This window comes from Prionailurus bengalensis, chromosome E3, assembly GCF_016509475.1.
Source record: "Prionailurus bengalensis isolate Pbe53 chromosome E3, Fcat_Pben_1.1_paternal_pri, whole genome shotgun sequence".
Classification (NCBI taxonomy): Eukaryota; Metazoa; Chordata; class Mammalia; order Carnivora; family Felidae; genus Prionailurus; species Prionailurus bengalensis.
The window spans coordinates 10,776,166-10,796,244 of record NC_057357.1 but is presented as its reverse complement, the minus strand read 5'-3'; the positions used below and the strand labels follow the sequence as shown (position 1 = coordinate 10,796,244).

The following is a 20,079-nucleotide window of genomic DNA, read 5'->3' as shown; positions in this document are numbered from 1 at the left end:
CCACTGACCAAGCCAGCCAGGCACCCGAGATAACAATATATGTTTTTTTAAGTCTTTGAAGTGTTGCTGCTTTGCATCGGATCTTCCCAATGCACTTGATTCCTTCTTCTCGTGTGCTCTGGCAGTGTTTACCATTCTGCTTTCATGGTTGCTTTAGGCAGGGACTTCCAGGAGGCATAGGTGAGTCCAGGTCTGCCTTCATAGCCAGAAACTTTTCTTCCCTAAGTTGGAGTAAGTGCCAATAAACATTTTCAGCTGGCTACCTTCAGACCTAAGGTCCTGATTTAGAACCAACATACAGGTTGGAATTGTCACGTTACTTTTGATTCTGTACTTGTTGCCTATCAATCTTTCATTAAAAAAAAAAAAAAATGTACCCAATAAGATTATACTGGCTCCATACTTCAAGATGACCTCCAACGCTGATAACCTTGAGAAGATACAGACTCGAGATGGGAAATGCCTGAGAGCTCTCCCTCCTAGCCCTCCTTGCTATGCCAACCTGGCCTTAAGTGGTTTCCAACTGCTATGCACTTTCCTTCCAAAGTAGGGCGTGACAACCAGAAAAGGTCCTTCCAGGGACTCAGGGACAAAACACTATACGCAAAATACCTAATTCTTGATCAGCGATGCTTTCAAGGAAAGATCTTGATCAAAAGAAGGAAATGTGAAAATTCGTGAAGCAGAACTGGGGAGCTAGAAGGGGAGGCTGGCACTCCATGTCAATTACAGGAAGAATGGTCAATTACAGCCTCCAGCAGAAGAATCTCAACAGGACAGAATAATCAATTACAGACCCCAACAGCGAAAATTGTACATAGTATCTTCTGTAAGAAATTCACCACCCCTGCAACTCAATCAGTGAGAAAACCAGCATTATCCTGAACTCTTGCAATCCCTCCCAACTTCCTCCTCTTTCTCCATAAAATAATGATCCTCCCCTTTGTTGGACTTGCTTATGGTTTTTCTGCAGCTTGCTTGTCCTGGATTGCAATTCTCTGCTATTCCCCAATAAACCCATGTTTTGCTGGTAAGATAACTGGCGGCTTTACTTTTAAGGTTAATAGGAGGGAAGGCATTGTAAGTAACACCTCTGACTCCCCACTTCTGCCAGCAGCAAACCTTTCACTACGATTTCATGAAAGTGGGCCCAGAGGGAGGAAGCACGAGGCTGCGCAGGAGGAAGGGAATCAATGAGGAGGAGGGACTTCTGGGAGGGGAGAGCAGCTCTGCTACCAGGATCCAGGAGCTAAGGGAGGAGCAGTGGGGCTGGGAAGTGAATTTGAGTTCGGCGCTGGTTTGGGGCATCTTCTCGGTGTCTTTGGTGGGGAGTGGCGGATTTCTGGCTTCTGAGCGCAGACCTCCAGGGCCTGGATCAAGCCCGGATTGTGTGCCAGCAGAGCCTCAGAGGCCAGAGGGACCTAAGAGCAGGTGTGCGGCTCCCGGAGCAGCCGCCCACTCCGGAAAACAGCCCCGGCCACGCCCACTGGGCCCTTCCAGGCCCCATGGATCGCGGCCAGCTGGCAGAGACCCCCTTCCCGACGACGCCTGTGCGAACGGCACCGAAAATGTGGGGAGGTCGGGGAGTGTCGAGCAGACTGTGATTTGCACCGCAACCCCTGCGAGCCCCTGAGAATTAGCTTGGGAACCGGGCGATGAAGAGCGAGGGGCGGGGTCGCAGGCCGCGGCCCCGCCCTCTCTTGGCACCCTCCCCCCCAACCCCCACCCCGCGCGGTGCGCCACTCCCCGCCGGGTCCTTCCTCCCAGGGCGCTTGGTGAAGGTGGGAAGAGGGGCCACGTCACAGTCTCCAGGCCCGGGGACCCGCGGCTCCGCCCCTCCCACCCCCGCCGGAGCGCTGGGCACGGATCTAAGACTCACCGGCCCCAGCCCAGGGCCAGCCCAGTCGCCGCCGCCCGCCCACAAAGCCACAGGCAGGTGCAGGCGCTGCTTGGGGGCGAGCGGGCTGAGCGGAGCCGTTAGCGCGCGCCGTCCGTCCGGGCATCCGAACCGTCCGCGCGTCCGTCGAGGCATCCCTCCGTCTGCGCGCGGCAGCTCCCACCCAGGCCCGGCGGCCACGGCCCGTCGTCCTCCCGCACCCTGAGCCGCCCGGCAGAGCCGGCCTTGGCGCGGCAGCCATGTCCATGGGCCTGGAGATCACGGGCACCTCGCTGGCCGTGATGGGCTGGCTGAGCACCATCGTGTGCTGCGCGCTGCCCATGTGGCGCGTGACGGCCTTCATCGGCAGCAGCATCATCACGGCGCAGATCACCTGGGAGGGCCTGTGGATGAACTGCGTGGTGCAGAGCACCGGCCAGATGCAGTGCAAGGTATACGACTCGCTGCTGGCGCTGCCGCAGGACCTGCAGGCGGCCCGCGCCCTCATCGTCGTCGCCATCCTGCTGGCCGCCTTCGGGCTCCTCGTGGCGCTGGTGGGCGCCCAGTGCACCAACTGCGTGCAGGACGACACGGCCAAGGCCAAGATCACCATCGTGGCGGGAGTGCTCTTCCTGCTGGCCGCCTTGCTCACGCTGGTGCCGGTGTCCTGGTCGGCCAACACCATCATCCGGGACTTCTACAACCCCCTGGTGCCGGAGGCGCAGAAGCGTGAGATGGGCGCGGGCCTGTACGTGGGCTGGGCGGCCGCGGCGCTGCAGCTGCTGGGGGGCGCGCTGCTCTGCTGCTCCTGCCCGCCGCGCGAGAAGAAGTACGCGCCCACCAAGATCGTCTACTCCGCGCCCCGCTCCGCCGGCCCGGGCACTAGCACAGCCTACGACCGCAAGGACTACGTCTGAGGGGGGACCGGGGGAGACCCCACCACCCCACGGGCGAGAGCGCCCACCGGTGCCGCGTGCGGCCTCTCCTCGGAGACCAGCCCTCCCCTCCCCCCAGGTGCCAGGAGCTCTCACACTGGACCGGGAGGGACCAACCCCGCGGCCCCTTCCTGGGCGGCACACCCCGCTCCCCGGCCCCACGGCGCGCGGGGGACCAGCCCACACGGACAGTGAAACCTCAGCCCCTCCGGAGAGCGGGGCCGGGTGGCCGCCGCTACTTGCCCGCCCCGTCGGGCCTCGGTCCCAAAGCCCGCGTTGGGCAGGGACCGGCAGTCTTGGAAAGGGCCAGTTGATATTTTTCAATAAAAGCCTTTCGTTTTTGCAGTTACGGGCGCCTACTTTCCTGAGCGAGCGCCGACAGGCCTCCACCTCCCTACCGAACACCCGCCCCTCAAGGGTTGGCCTTGGCTGCGTTCTGCTCTCCCGCTATGAAGCTTAGAGAAGGCAGAGGTTGGGTAACCAAGAAAGTGTGGTTCGAAACCGAACTGGGTGCGCCCTAGGTGGCCATTTGGCCTACTCACTGGGGATTCAGACATTGAAGGGCCAACCTAGAGAGGCATGAGCACTTCCAGCCTGCTGCATGGACGGAGGCATGGGGGGGAGGGGGGAGGGGCAGGGAGAAGGGTGGCCCCGGGCCCTCCTCCCTAGTCTTTGCCTTCTGGGTTTGTGCTTGGAGAATCGTCCTCCCCTGTGCGGCTGCACATCTAATCTTCCCTCTCCGTGTGAAAGAGCACATTCAGTGCTATGATTTCATATTTGGAAGGGGGGAACAAAAAGCCCTATTGTTTTGGTAAAACAGCGTCAAAAGTAAAGCTGGGCGGCAGTTTCTCACCTGGAGGGGCGAGGAGGAAGGGGCCTCATTTTCTTCCTAGGGACCCCCAAGGGTCAGGATGCATGACCCTCCGGCGAGGCTGTAGGGCTTGAGTTTAAACAGGCTTGGAAGGCCTTGTGTCCGGGAGAAGGCGCAGGAGGTTCAGGTAATAGGAAAGGGCGCCTGTGCCTGGGACCAGGAAAGAGAGATCCCCCAGGGCTGGCCGCATAGCAAAGTGTGAGGGGAATGTGGTGAGGCCCAGCCAGGGGCCAGGAGGAGGCCAAGCCATGGAGTCTCAGATGCAGAATTACAGACTCTGGACCTTAACTCTGGTGTTTTGGGAGTCATGGAAGTCAGATGACTGGTCAGATTTATGCTCCAAAATACCATCTCCAGGAGCCCCTGGGGAAGTGGGATTCCAGGAGGGAGAAGAAGGTGGGGACACCATCGAAGAGGCTCCACAGCCATCCTCTTGGAGATGGTGTGGCCAGAAAGAAGGCAGGGACAGTGGGGTCAGGAGCAGGGCCTGACAGGGGCTGGAAGGAAGCAAGGTGAGGGCTTGAGAAGCATCTCGATAGGTAGGGTGAGGGAGATGGAAACATTAGGATAACCCCAACCTTCTGCCCTAGGTCAACCCCAACCTTTTGCCCTAGGTCATTGCTGGGATGGCGGATGCCATTTACCAAAATGGGAAACTAGGTTGCTGGGGAAAGATGATGGTTTCAGTTTTGAATGCACAGAGTTTGGCAAGCCTGTTGGGCCTCCAGGCAGAGACGTCCAGGAAGCGGCAGGGCATATATAAAGAACTGAGACTCGGGAGTGGCCAATGCCGGCTGTTGTTAGCATACAGATGGCACCTGAAACCAGGGTGACTGAGGTTGCAAAAGCGGTCAGGCAAGATGAGGCCCGAGGAGTAGCCGTGGGGTTCAAGGCAGCAAGGTGGTTCCTGGTGGCCTCGGCAGGAGGCGGCCGGGCAGACCCAGCAGGCGGAGAAGCCAGTGGGAGTTGAGAAGTAAAATCAGAACATCTGGACCATGGGCCCAAGACCTTTGCTTATAAAGGGAGTCTAGGCCAAGTTAGCAAGTTGACAGGGAGCAAGGGTCAAGGGACAGGATATGGGATGGAAGAGAACGATTTTCCAGTTGTTGTATCTCAGACTTCACCTGCAGCAAAGCTTCAGCAGAAGGTCCTAGTGGCCACCGGGTTTTTCAGCAGGCTACTCCCCCCTCCAGCTCCCCCCAAATTATCCAGTTAGGGAATACCGACATGTAGCCACCCTTTATGACCCAAGGAAGAGGAAGGAGGTTACGATGAATAGTAGGGACACCCTGGCTTTAGGTCATTCTCTATAAGATTCCAGGAAAGTTTGAGGGGCTAGGGTTGGGGGTGCTTTGGGGAAACCACTCTTCTAGCCTGAGGGGGAGTAAAGGTGAGGGAGGAATGAAGGGGAGAGGCTGGAGGGAGAGCTGGACCGGAAGTGAGCTCAGGAAAGGGGGAGGGCAGAGTAGGGGGGCCTCCGTGAGGGGAGGGGGCCCAAAGAGAAGGAGGGAGCTCAGTGAAGGGGAGGGGCTCAACGGGGAAGGGTCAGGAGGGAGGAAGCTTAGCAACAGGAGGTGAGAGGGAGAGAACTAAGAGGAGAAATTTCTCTGGGCCTGGCTGGGATGGAATTGAGGGAGTAAGGGGGCAGACGGGCCAAGGGGGTTGCATTTGCCCTTGAACCTCCACAGTCTCTGGCCATGGATGCCAGGTTGGGCCAAGTCAGGACCGAGGGGCACCTGAGTGGCTCCTTTGTCCCTGAGGGCCCTGCAGGTAGGAACAAGGTTATTCATTTACCACCAGCTTCCAGAAGGCAGCCTGAGCACAGCGCCTCCCGGGCCACCCTAGGGCAGAGATGCAGCCCAGGGCTGGAGCCAGCCTGCCCTGCAGCCCACCCCCAGTGCCCCTGAGCCAGAAGGATGTGACAGAGAAGGGAGACAGCCCCTTGGGTGGGAGGCCCTCAGCTCCTCCCCTGGCTCCCTGGTCTCTTCCCAAGCCTGGGCTCCCTGGGGGCAGTGAGGTCTCCTATCCCATCCAACGCTCCTCCCTGACCCGCGCACATGCGGACACACACACTTGCCAAGCTCCAGGGCCTGTCCTAACTCTACCTGCTCTTATGCTTTTAGAGTTTAGGGTCTATACACGGGCATGCAGACCACAGGCTGAGGGGAGGCTCACGGGAAGGATCCGGGAAAACTTCAGCAGGCTGGAGGAGAGACAGGCATTTGATGTGAAGAACACCCTGGACTGAGAGAGAGTAGAGTTTCTAGATCTTTTCTCCGTGTGCCTCTGAGCACTTCCCTTCCCCTTCTGGGTCTCAGTTTCTCCACCATTTCAACCAGGGGGTTGAACCAGGTGGTCCATGAGGGCCCCTCTCACTTGTATTTTCCATCCCTGTTTTTATCCTTTTTTTTTAGTGTTTTTATTTATTTTTGAGAGAGAGAGAGAGAGAGAGAGTGCAAGCAGGGGAGGGGCAGAGAAAGAGGGAACACAGAATCTAAAGCAGGCTCCAGGCTTCTGAGCTGTCAGCACAGAGACCAACACGGGGCTCGAACTCGTGAACCGCGAGATCATGACCTGAGCGAAGTTGGACGCTTAACTGAGGCACCCAGGTGCCCCTTTCCCCATTTTTATCCTTATCACCCCTTGCAGAAGAAAATTAGAACCAAACCGACAGGGTAAGCCGGGAAGTTCACTCCTCTGAGCCTCGGCTTCCTCATCCACAAAATGGGTATGATAATGGCGATGTCGAGGATTAGCTGAATCATCTTCTGGGTTCCCGTTCAGCCTATTCTCACCCCATCACAGCACTATGTTGTTTTGTTTCTTTCTCTTTCTCTTTTTTTTTAAATCTTTATTTATGTTTGAGAGAGCGAGGACAAGTGGGGGAGGGGCAGAGAGAGGGAGACAGAGGATCCCAAGCAGGCTCTGTGCTGACAGCAGAGAGTTCAATGTGGGGCTTGAACTCACGAATCACGAGTTCATGACCTGAGCCAAAGTCATACGCTTTTTTTTATATATATAAATTTTTTTTAATGTTTTATTTATTTTTAAGACAGAGAGAGACAGAACATGAGTGGGGATGGGGCAGAGAGAGAGGGAGACACAGAATCTGAAGCAGGCTCCAGGCTCTGAGCTGTCAGCACAGAGCCCGACGCGGGTCTCGAACTCATGAACTGGGAGATCATGACCTGAGACAACCGGCTGAGCCACCTGGGTGCCCCGCCTTTTTTTTTTTTTTTTTTTAACATATATTCATTTTTGAGAGACAGAGTGTGAGCAGAGGGGTGGCAGAGAGAGACAGGAAGACACAGAATCGAAAGCAGCCTCCAGGCTCTGAGCTGTCAGCACAGAGTCCGATGCGGGGCTCGAACCCAAGAACTCTGAGATCGTGACCTGAGCTGAAGTCAGACACTTAACCCACTGAGCCACCAAGTCGCCCCATGTTGGTTTTTCTCATCAGACTTCCCACCACAAGGTCATCCCCTAAGCTCAGGGGCACTGTCCCCAGCTTCTGTCCCTCTGCAGCACCCAGCGCAGGCCAGCGCCCATTTGTGGAAGGAAGGCATGACTGCGTGCTTTTCCGCCCAGCACAACGCTTGGCACGCAAAAGGACCTCAATCAACGTGAACTGGTACCAATGTTTTGGGTTATTCAGCCAGGCAGGAGCCTGGGAACATGAGGGCAACGGCTGGGCCATGAGAAAGTCCTCGGTTTCTTCAAAATCCACAGCCCCGGACACCCCCTGCCAGGCTCTGTCCCATTCCACCTCCCACCGTTGTGCCTCAGGCTGCCCAGGGCTTGCCACACCTGTTCCAGCTCTTCCTCCTGCCCGGACCAAAAGCCAAGTGCTTTATCAAACAAACACAGCATTTATTGTGGCTCCCTCAAGGTCTGCGGCAGGCCTGGAAGAACAGACAGTACCTTCCTTCTCCCTCCCCTACCAGGGCTCCATTCAAGGTCATCTGTGCCAAGACAAGTGTGTTCTGCAAAGCAGGTTAAGGGAGCAAGAGTGCGGGCTCTTGTGCTCGCTGACGGACCTTGGGCATGTCGCTCGCCACCTCTCACTCATCTGTAAAAGAGGTGATACCGTCCCTGATCTACTCGACCCCCAAAGAACCCCGCAGGGTAGACATTACAAAATGAGGCCACCAAGGCTCACCAGCTGATGGCCTTCCTGCCAATGACCAGCCCCTGGCCTGTCAACCTCGTCACTGTTTCTAGATGTGTCCACCTGTCTTCTTCCCCACTTGCTGCCATGACTCCAACCAGGCCACCACCATCTTTCAGTAACAGCCCCAAGAGGGTCACCTGCCTCCAGGCTCCCTCCCCAACCCGGCTATGCCCCTGTCCAAGCCACTCCCCTCAGAATAGCCAGGTGACAGTTCAATCTGACCATATCACTCGCTTACTTAAAATCCTTCCAGTCCCCTACTCCCCATGGCTCTCAGGATCCCACCCAGACCCATGCGCCATGATTGCCTCCATATTGGCTCACGTCCTCCCCACCCCAACCACCAAGGCCCATCCCCTCTGGATTTCCTTCATTTCTTCATAAACCCTGCCCTCTCCAGGCCCCAAGCCTCTCACCACAAGTTGTTCTCTGTTCTGTCCAGCTTCCCCGCTCTCACCTCACCCCTGTTGGCAAGTTCACGTCTTAGCTGAAGGAAGCTTCCCTGACAGCCAGCCTGTTCCCACAGAGTCCTGTCCATCCAGGAGGACACCATGGCGTTTGTCACTCTGTACCCAAATCACTTCCCCCTTTTAAACAATCCCACGGCATCTATTGTCATCTGGTAAGAACATAAGCCTAATCGGGGGGGCGCCTGGGTGGCGCAGTCGGTTAAGCGTCCGACTTCAGCCAGGTCACGATCTCGCGGTCCAGGAGTTCGAGCCCCGCGTCGGGCTCTGGGCTGATAGCTCAGAGCCTGGAGCCTGTTTCCGATTCTGTGTCTCCCTCTCTCTCTCTGCCCCTCCCCCGTTCATGCTCTGTCTCTCTCTGTCCCAAAAATAAATAAAACGTTGGAAAAAAAGAACATAAGCCTAATCAAAACAACACGAACAAATGTTTCAGAACTATACTCCCAGCAAAGGACACCTAAAAAAACCCAAAATGCATTGTCTTCTCAACCATTTCTCACCTCATTGACCATTTCTAGTTGAAGACCCTTTGGAGCAGAGTAATACGGTCTCCTTTTAGCATGATTCAACTTATCATGGCTTAATCGACTGAGCCACCCAGGCGCCCCAGATTTTCTTTATTTTCTTTATTTATTTTAAGTAATTCCTACATGCAGTGTGGGGCTCGAACTCACGACTCCCCGAGATCAAGAGTTGCAGGCTCTTCCGACTGAGCCGTCCAGGCTCCTGATTTCAATAAGGGTGCCAAGAGAACTTACTGGAGACAGAATAGTCTCTTCCACAAATGGTGCTGGGAAAACTGGATATTCACATGCAGAAGATGAAGCTAAACCTTTACACAGACAAGAATGAACTCAAAATAGATCAAAGACCTACACATACGAGCTGAGCCTATAAAACTCTAAGAAGAAAACATACAGCAAAAGCTCCACAGCATTGGACTTGTCACCAGTATCTTGGTTATAACACCAAAGGCACAGACAACAAAAGGGAAAAAAATAGACAAATTGGACCTGATGAAAATTTAAGGGGCACCTAGGTGACTTAGTCAGTTGAGTGTCCGACACTTGGGTTCGGCTTAAGTCATGATCTCACGATTTGTGAGTTAAAGCTCCGCATCAGGCTCTGCATTGATGGGCTCTGCTCTCTCTCCCTCTCTCTCTGCCCCTCCCTGCGTGCACATGCTCTCTCGCTCTCTCTCTCTCTCAAAACTGAATAAACAAACATTAAAAAAAAAGAAAATTCAAAACTTTGTGCATCAAAGGACACTTACAGACAGAGTGAAAAGGCAACCCACAGAATGGGAGAAAATACTTGCAAATCATATATCTGGTAGGGAATTACTATCAAAAATATACAGAGAACTTCTAAAATTTAACACCAATTCAAAAACAGGCAAAGGATTTGGCTAGATGTCTCTCCAAAGCAAAGAAGATATATGAATGGCCGATAAGCACATATGAAAAGATGCTCAACATCACTAATCATTAGGGAAATGCAAATCAAAGCCACAATTAGATACCACCTCACCCCCATTCAGATGGCTACTATGGAGAAAGAAAGAAAGAAAGAAAGAAAGAAAGAAAGAAAGAAAGAGAGGAAGAGAGGAAGAGAGGAAGGAAGGAAGGAAGGAAGAAGGAAGGAAGGAGGGAAGGAGGGAAGGAAGGAAGGAGGGAAGGAGGGAAGGAAGGAAGGAAGGAGGGAAGGAGGGAAGGAAGGAAGGAGGGAAGGAAGAAGGAAGGAAGGAAGGAAGGAAGGAAGGAAGGAAGGAAAAAACAACTTGTTGAAGATGTGAAGAAGTTGGAGGCCTTGTGCACTGTTGGTGGGAACGTCTACTGGTAGAGCTGCTGTGGAAAACAATATAGCAGCTCCTCAAAAAAATTAAAAATAGAACTGCCATGTGATCAAACAATTCCACTTCTGGGTATATACCTAAAAGGATTGAAAGCAGGGTCTCAAAGTCATATTTGCATACTCCTGTTCCTATCACTAGTCACAAGAGCCAAGGCGTGGCAGCAAAGCAAATGTCCATCTATGGGTAGCAAGATGTGGCCTTCTCCATACAATGCAATGTGATTTAGCCTTAAAAAGGAGAGAAATTCTGACACCTGCTACAACATGGGTGGATCTTGAGGACATTCTGCTAAGTGAAATAACCCAGTCACAAAAAGACAAACGCTGTGTCATTCTACTTATATGAGGCATCTAGAACAGTCAAATTCATAAAAACAGATAGCAGAGTGGTGATTACCAAAAGCTAGGACAAGGGGAGCAGCGGGAGATAGGAGTTATTGTTTAAGGAGTATAGAGTTTCAGATTTATAACATGAAATAGTTCTGGCTATATACTTCACAACAGAGTAAATACATTTACCACTATGGAACTGTACCCTTAAAAATGGGTTAAGACGGTAACGTTTATATTATGTATTTTTTACCACAAGTTTAAGATTTTGTATAGATGGGGTGCCTGGGTGGCTCAGTCGGTTAAGCAGCCGACTTCGGCCCAGGTCATGATCTCGCGGTCCGTGAGTTTGAGCCCCGTGTCGGGTTCTGTGCTGACAGCTCAGAGCCTGGAGCCTGTTTCAGATTCTGTGTCTCCCTCTCTCTGACCCTCCCCCGTTCATGCTTTGTCTCTTTCTGTCTCAAAAATAAATAAACGCTAAAAAAATATATAAAAATAAAAAAATTAAAAAATTAAAAAAATAAAGATTTTGTATAGAGAGGAAAAATAAATTTCAACCCGAAGAAACAAAAAAATATTTGTATCATACACAACAGAAAAATGGTTAATATACCTAATATAAAAAGAGTTCCTGCAAATCAATAAAAGAGAGTACGATAAGCCAATAGAATAATTGGCAAAGGGAAAAAGCAATTATAAAAAGAACTCTTATGCTAATAAATGTATGAAACGATGCATAACTTCCCTATTAAACAATATTTCTGTAAATTCTCTAAATTAAACAAGGTTTTTTCCCTGCCTTTTCAGATTGGCAAACTTTTTTTTTTTTTAATTTATTTATTTTGAGAGAGAGAGTGTGTGGGAGGGGTAGAAGGGACAGAGAGAGAGAATCCCTAGCAGGCTCTGCACCATCAGTGTGGAGCAGGGCTTGAACTCACAAACCATGAGATCATGACCTGAGCTGAAATCACGAGTCAGCCACCTGGCCAACTGGGCCACCCAGGTGCCCCGAGATTGGCAAACTTTAAAAACCAATTGTAGGGGCGCCTGGATGGCTCAGTTGGTTAAGTGGCCGACTTTGGCTCAGGTCATGATCTCGCGGTTTGTGAGTTCGAGCCCTGCATCGGGCTCTGTGCTGACAGCTCGGAGCCTGGAGCCTGCTTCGGATTCTGTGTCTCCCTCTCTCTCTGCCCCTCCCCGGTTCATGCTCTGTCTCTCTCTGTCTCAAAAATAAACAAAACATTTAAAAAAAATTTTTTTTAATAAAAATTAAATAAAAATTAAAAAAAAAATAAAAACCAATTGTATCGGGGGTGGGGGGGCCTGGAAGGCAGCAGACAGCATGCTGTATTTGGAAGAGATTCTACTGGCAGGATTATATACAGAGAGGCATGAATGGAGCTAGGGGACTCAGTAAAAGACATTGAGGTATGAAGAAACTAACAACGGTGGTTGTTAGTTTCCACCCCCAAGCCTGAAGAAGCAAAGGGAACTGTAGCAAACCAGTAACCTGGGAAAACCAAATAGCTACGCATCTCTCTCTCTCACCCTCAGAAGACAAGAATAACCCAGTCTGGAAAAGTCAGACTCCAAGCGGTACAGAGAAGACCAGACAGGAATTGGAGACAATAATCAGTACTTTGAGGATATTCCACCTGAGAGAAAATAACAGCTAACAGCTTTTAAGCACAAGGGTTACCAAGTGATATCAAGTGGTATCATCATCATCACCCCCATTTTTACAGACAGGAAAACTGAGGCATAGAAGCATTGTACTATTTGCCCAGAATACACAGGGGATCTGGGCTTTGAACCCCGGGTAGTCTGGTACGCTAGAGCCCAGGTTGCATGCCATGTCTCTCCTTTGCCCTCTCCCCTGCTGGGGGAGGATATATCAATACCACCGTTTTAAATTTTTTTTTAAAGTTTATTTTATTTTATTTTTTTAATGTTTATTTTATTTTTGAGACAGAGACAGAGCATGAACGGGGAGGGTCAGAGAGAGAGGGAGACACAGAATCGGAAACAGGCTCCAGGCTCCGAGCCATCAGCCCAGAGCCTGACGCGGGGCTCAAACTCACGGACCGCGAGATCGTGACCTGGCTGATGTCGGACGCTTAACCGACTGCGCCACCCAGGCGCCCCTCGATACCACCGTTTTAAAGGGCAATTTGAGGGGCAGCTGGGTGGCTCAGTCAGTCAAGCATCCAATTTTGGCTCAGGTCATGATCTCACCATTCCTGGGTTCCAGCCCCGCGTGGGGCTCTGTGCTGACAGCTCAGAGCCCAGAGTCTGCTTTGGATTCTGTGTCTCCCTTTCTCTCTGTCCCTCCTCTGCTCGCACTCTGTATCTCTCTCGATCAAAAATAAACATTTAAAAAAAAGTTAAAGGCAATTTGGCCATTTCTATATAAAATAATAATAGCAATAACAATAGTAGCAATAATAAAATCCTTTATAAATATAAAGATACTCTGAGACCCAGAAATGCTACTTCTAGGTAACTTTGTTCTGAAATACTCACAGTGTGCAAGGACATGGGCTATTCATTTCAGGAGCAACGCATAAGTGAACAGACCCTCAGCTGGAGGGATGATTCTCGATTAGACTAAGCCAATCACGGTGGTTGATCTCTTTCACTCCCCTGTGGTGACGGGTTTACAGTATGTAAACAGTTCCAGCCAGTGAGACAGGAGGGAAAAAGTCCCTTTTTGGGAGGCAGAAGGGATAGGCTTCTACATTTCTAAGAAAGAGAGCACTCTGTCTTTACTTGGATGTTGTCTTCTTAGGTGATGGCATCTGGAATTCTATCGCCAAATTGAAGCCTGCAGAGAATGAGCCTGGGGATGATTTTGATGAGGGCATCCCTCTGAAGAGGAGGAACTTGCAGCCCTGGAAATATTTTCTACCCAGTTATAACTGCCTGTTCTCTGGGCCCTCACCCTCCTTAGATCTCTGGCTATGGGGGACACAACTTTTCTTATTGCTTAAGGCAAGTTTGACCTGGGGTTTCCAGCCAAAGATGTCCTAACCAGTACAACTTGGCTGCCCTTAAAAAGGGGGGTGGGGGGGGGGACGGCGCCTGGGTGGCTCAGTCGGTTAAGCATCTGATTTCGGCTCAGGTCATGATCTCATGGCTCATGAGTTCGAGCCCTGCATCAGGCTCTGTGCTGACAGCTCAGAGCGTGGAGCCTGCTTTGGATTCTGTTATCTCCCTCTGTTTCTGCTCTCTCCCTCTTGCTCTCTCTCTCTCTCTAAAATAAACATTAAAATTTTTTTTCTTAATCAAGTACAATGTCTCTCATAAAGTAGTGTTGCAGAAAAATAAACAAATAAATACAATCTGAATCTGGTCAATTTCCTAGATTCAGTATTAATTTACACGGTAAGTAAGTGGAACAAAGTAAGTAAGTGGAACAAAGTAACACGGAACATAGTCTGCAAAATGACAACTGGGTTTTTCATTGACCTTCCCCCCAAAAAGAGATCAAGGGAAAAACTTGAGATGTCGGGGAATCTATAGATCAAAAGAGACCTAAAAAGATCTAGCAACCAATCCTAGCTGTGGCCACTCATTGATTGCTGATTCAAACTATTAAAGTTGATGGTATTTATGAGACAATTTGAAATTGGAACATTGAGTAAGATAATTGATAATATTAAGGAATTATTACTTCTTTTTTTTTTTAAGTTTATTTATTTATTTATTTATTTATTTATTTATTTCATTTCTCCACCCAACGTGGGGCTTGATCACATGACCCCGAGATCAAGAGTCACATGCTCTTCCCACTGAGCCAGCCAGGTACCCCAGGGGATTATCACTTCTTAACATGTGTAAATGATATGGTGGTTTAAAAAACAAACAGGGATGCCTGGGTGGCTTAGTCAGTTAAGCATCCGACTTCGGTTCAGATCATGGTCTCACAGTTTGTAGGTTCAAGCCCCATATCAGGCTGTCTGCTGTCAGCAAAGACCCCACTTCGGATTCTCTATCCCCCTCTCTCTCTGCCCCTCCCCTGCTCATGCTTTCTCTCTCTCAAAACAATAAATAAACATTAAAAAAAGAAAAAGAAACGTATCCCTCAGAAATACCTTCTTTCTCTTGCAAAAAAAGAAGTTTCCTTGACTTCACATCTGCAAACAAAGACCACCCCATTTCCCTGCTCACCCCTGATTCTGCCTCCTCCCCTCCCACATGCCAACCAGCCTCTCCTCTCTGCTCCTTCCCTTCGCCACTCCAAGCTGCTCCCGGCAAGGTCCCTGGTGGCCTCCAGGTTGCTATGGCCAACGGTCACTTTTCTTTCTATCCGGAGCTTTCTCACTCTCAGCAACTTTTGACCTGGGTGATTGCTCCCTCCTCCTCAGAACCCTGGATCCTGGTCCTGCAGCTTGCAAGCTTTGTGATGATGGGCAGTTAATTAACCTCTCTGTGGCTCAATGCTCTCGGCTCTAGAGAGGGATCAATAAATAATACAGCCATTAATGGATGAAATGACTTAATGGACATAAAGCACTTAGAACAGTGTTTGGCAAATGTTAAGTGCTCCATAAATGTTAAGTGTTATGATATCTCAAGGGCATCTCAAACTTACCATGGCTCAAGTAGAACTCTAGATTGTCCCTCCCTGCTAGTACCGTGTAGACTGGAAAAAATGTTCCTCTCCAGCCTTGTCCATCTCAGTAAATGGCACAACTACCCACCCATGCGGTCCGCCCAGAAACCTGGGAGTTGTCCTTGACTCCTTCCTTTCCCTCACCACCGTCTTCCTCTCTACCCATCCAATGCTTCATCAAACCCCACTGATTCTAACTCCAAAACATATCTCAGCTCTACCTTTCTCTACCTCCAGGGCTGCCTCCCAGCCGGAAGTTGGCATCATGTCCTAACTGGACAACCACAGTAGTGTCTGGGCTGATTTTCCTTCCTCTCCTCCGTGTGCCCTTTGGTCTGTCCTTCTACCCTCCCCTGTGCAGCCAAAGAGTCCTATAAAAATGTAAATCATGTCAGGGCACCTGGGTGGCTCAGTCAGTTAAGCATCCACCTCTTGATTTCGGTTCAGGTCATGATCTCAGGGTTCATGGGATCGAGCCCCACGTTGGGCACTGCGTTGATGGTGTGGAGCCTGCTTGGGATTCTCTCTCTCCCTCTCGCTATGCTTTTCCCCTGTACATGCTCTCTCTTTCTCTGTCTCAAAATAAATATATAAACATTAGAAAAATGGAAATCATGTCTCTCCCTCCTTAAACCCTTCCCGGGCTCTCATTTTTCTTAGAATAAAGACCAAATCCCCTCCCAGGCCCCTGCTTGGACCAACCCCAGGCCACATCATATATGCCTTTCTCTTCTGGCTTCCTCTGTGCACCTGAGGGCCTTTGCATACACTACTACCTCTGCCTAGACCACTTTTACCCCTGCTGTTCATATGACTCCCTCCTTATCATATTCACCTTACTGGAGGCCCTTCCTTACCACTCTATTTAATATTGTTCAATCCAATTACCAATGAACACAGTATCCTGCTCACTGAACTTAACACAATTTATACTTACATATTTATGTCTTCGTTTATTTATGTACAGCTGGTCTCCCCCACCAAACGGTAGAGAAGCAGAGAATTTGGGGTTTTGGTTTTTTGTGTTCCTCGAGGAATAGGGCCATGTGATTGCCATACCCCTAGTTTTAAAAATCATAACTGGCATTAGCACATGCTCAGTAAATATTTGTCGAATGAATTATTGGACTATTGATTTAAAAAGAAAGTCAGTCGTGGAAGGATGTGCATGGCATTTTCGCAATTATGAAAGTCAGTCTACAAACTTCAACACGCGATGACACTATTTCTGTGATGCTCCCCGTTCTCCCGAGGCCGTTGGAGACCAGTTGAACTTCAGTCCTGCTGAGGCTGGGCCACAATTCCAGGATATTCAGCAGGGCCAAATCTGCTTGGGGGGAGTTGCTGAGAGAGGGACAGGTTGGACAGTATTGAGCCTTCATGCAACAGATGACTGCTGAGACATCGTCAACTGATTCAATGGCCCCTTCGGTCCTGCGCCCTGTACTGTGTCTGCTTTGGGCTTGGGACCGGGGAAGATGTTACAGGCTGCCTGCCTAGTAGACCCATGAGCTGTTTCCGCTCTGGAGGGCCTGCCAAGAAGCAGGTGGCAGGTCCCCCTCCCATTCTGGGCCAAGCTCTTATCTCTGCTGAGAAAGTCCCTTCCCCGAAGGGCTTCAGCTTTTGAAACACACAAACCAGCTTTTCTGCTCTTGGGTCAGCCAAATGCATCCCCAGGGGCAATAAGCACAGAAAAGCAGGAAAACATAGGAAAGAACCAACTAGATTAACACAGAAATACATTATATGTTTGGAAAAAACCATGCTGTCCACCATGCGGGGAAATGACTAGAAAGGCCAAAATGGACAACAAGTCCACTGGGGAGTTGGCCACCCCAGGGGGAGAGATGGGGTCGAGGTGTTGGACAGGAGAGGGTGGATATCAGAGCCATTCGGAAGATTAGAATCAGTAGGAACTTGGTGAGGGATGGGGTGGGGGTGGGGGAGGTAAGGAAGAAGGAGGCATCTGGAATGACTCCTAAGAGTCTGCCTTGGGAGGGGGATGGCTCTCCCATTGCACAGAATGTTCCCACCTCCTCCACAGTAAGCACTTTGCCCAGCCCCCCCTCCTACTCATCCTTTAGACCTCCATTCAAGCCTCGCTTCTACAGAGCCACCCTACCTCACCCCAGGGCCAGCTGGATTCTTGGATTTTATGTTTCTTCCTTTGAATATTTACTGGGTGTGCGATGACACATCCATTAGTGTCTCCCCCCGCCAAGACTGTCAGGCTGTGAGCGGATCCGGGCTCATCCTTGCAACCCCAGTGCCCAGCACATAGTAGGTGCTCAATAAATAAAGGCTCTGAAACGCAGGCAGAGGAGGATGGAGTGTATCCTGCAGGCTGGTGTTTCTCCAGGGGAGTGGAGGCTGCTGGGTAAAAAAAAATACATAGACCCCCTCTGCCACCTCTACTCTTCACTCTCCTCACTTTGTGCTTGTGATGAGAGTGTTACTAGGGGTACAGTGTGCAAATGAGTCTGGAGGTAGGAGAAAAGTTGATAAGATTGCAGTTAGCAGGACCCGTGGGCGTTTCTGGAAGGGAGAAGAGAGTAGATGAAAGCAGGCATGGTCTGTGGGCCTGGCGGGAAGCTCAGAGGGGACAGGGTGCAGGAGGGGCCCGGAGGTGGCAGAGAGGGCCCCCAGGGGTGTTCGGACACCAGAGCTACAGGATGATCCTGAGCAGTCCCCACCTTCTATCCATGGCCCCAGGGGCCTTCCCAGCCTGGTCTGAAGGAAATAAACACTGTGCTCCATCCACTGGTGAGCAGCCCCTGAGTTTGCTGTTTTGCTCATGGCTGTGTCTGGAAAGGTGTCTGTGTCTAGAAAAGCCCATAGTAGAGGCTCCAAAGTATCTGTTATTATTGAAGGAAGGAAGGAAAAAGTGAATGTTCTCAAAGGGCTTGGTAAGTCTAGGGGAGGCACCGGGATTGCCAGGCTCCTGTGGGAAAGGCTGCTGTGAGTATTAAACAAGATCCTGTTTTTAAAGAACGCAAGATCAAAATCTGAGAAGACAGAGCTGGGCCAGACCAGGAGGAAGCTGGGCAGGGAGTCACCTAGTGGCCGGCTCCCGCTCCCCCCACCCCCAGGCCAGCCCCTCGGGAAACCTCAAGGGGTCCTCCGGGAGCGCCGCCCCAGCACGACCGACACCTTCGCCCCACCCGGCCGGCAGGCAAGAATTTGCCCCGCTGACCTCCCCAGGCGCGCTGCTGTCGCCATGGCGACCAACCTGGAAACAAGCGGCCCGATTGTCCCTGCTCAGCGGGGCAGGTGAAACCCTGGCCACGTGACCGATACTGAGCCAGGTGCGGTGACTGGGACACCCGCCGCCTCCCCGCCTTAACCCCTTCAGCGCCGCCGCCCCCGGGGCGCCGGGTGCCTGCAAGCCGCAGGCCGCACCCCTTCGGGCCCCGGCTTCCCAGCCAGAAGGGAGGTGGCTAGATACCCGGAGCACTGCACTAGGAGTCACATTCCCGGGAAGGAATTCGGGCTGGGCCACGCACGTGCTGAGTGACTGGAGCTGGGTCATTCCCCTCCCGCGTCTCTATGTTCCCGGCAGTAAATAGGATGACAACACCCTCCCACTACCCCGGGACTTGCAGACGGCTGGGAAGGGACGCTGGGAGTAAAGACTCCCAGTGCAGTGTCATTCCGCACTCCTCTCCCCCCGCGTGACCGCAGCGTCTCAGGGGCTCCGGAAGGCCTCCCCTCCAACAGCTGACACTCCCCCAAGAGGGACACCCTCACCAACAAACCAGTTAGGAGCTGGCCGGTTCCTATCAAGCTGCGGAGGGGTGGGCGGCCCCCAGGTTGCCCCCTTCCCAACACTCCATCACCAGAGTCCTTCCCAGGTGGTGACAACCCCTCTCTCGCCGCCCCGCCACTTTTCTCTAGAGTGTTCAGTGGAAACCTCAAGCCAACTGGTTTTTCCGCTTGCCTCCAGGCCCTAACCAGCCACGTGATGGGGCCTGGGCCCAGGTCTCAGGAATGTCTCTGGACTGCTTCTGCCATAGACCCAGGGCTCTGGGCAGATGGTCAAGGGTTGTGGGCCAGGCTCAGGTTACCTGGCTAGACTGTAGGCTGGAGCAGCTGTGGGGGGTGGTTTGAAACCACTTTTGAAATACTACCCTTCTGAATCACCATCACGATGTCAACCCCCAGCCTCTTCATCCGCCAATTCTAGAAAAACACCCTGCTTGATGTCTCTCCTCTGAGGACCCCTCCCATGCCTTGGATCGGCTCCCATTCTGGGCTCAGATGTCCTCATCACTCCCCTAATGACTATGCTGGTAACAAATCACCACACCACCTGGTGTGTTTAGCGTCCCCAGTGACCTTAAAGCCCTTCTTTCATTAGAACAAAACAACTGCCAGTCCCCAAGCTGACTCAAGGTGAAGGCCATTTTATGGGGCAAGGGATTTATTACATCTTAGAGTTAAGATGCATCCTACCAGGGGAGCCTGGATGGCTCAGTGGGTTAAGCATCAGATTTCAGCTCGGGTCATTATCTCACCATTCATGGGTTCGAGCTCTGCATCAGGCTCTGTGGGGACAGCTCAGAGCCTGGGACCTGCTTCAGATTCTGTGTCTCCCTCTCTCTCTGCCCCACTCGCACTCTGTGTCTCTCTCAAAAACAAGTAAAGATTTTTTAAAAATTAAAAAAAAAAAAAAAAAAAAAGATGCTCCTACTGGTCCTGACTCCCATCAGGCCTGCCCTAAAGAGTGAGAGTCCTGGCTGGACCAGATGTCATCTCTGGAAGGGGCACTGACCCAGCCACCAGGTGAACCTTCACCTAAGCCTCAGCTAGTGCCCTGAATCTCTTCACGATCATTCGGTAAAATGATTACAGTTGCACTTTGCACCAGATAAACAACACAGGACTCCGGTCCTCCAGAACTCCCAGCCTATGGGGACACAGAGAAAGCCAGTTCTAGAATACCATATGGTAGACTGACAAA

At 51.4% G+C, this 20,079-nt stretch overlaps 1 protein-coding gene across 1 annotated transcript; it reads left to right on the top strand.

Moving 5' to 3' along the window:
• Positions 1–1,750: 1,750 nt before the first annotated feature.
• On the top strand, positions 1,751–3,160 carry CLDN3 (claudin 3). The gene has a single exon (XM_043561313.1). The coding sequence runs from the start codon at positions 2,137–2,139 to the stop codon at positions 2,791–2,793; it is 657 nt and encodes a 218-aa protein (XP_043417248.1). The 5' UTR covers positions 1,751–2,136; the 3' UTR covers positions 2,794–3,160.
• Positions 3,161–20,079: the final 16,919 nt, after the last annotated feature.

Bases quoted from the DNA above. Each gene is read 5' to 3' on its own strand.
- CLDN3 (XM_043561313.1), top strand. From the start codon at position 2,137: ATGTCCATGGGCCTGGAGATCACGGGCACCTCGCTGGCCGTGATGGGC.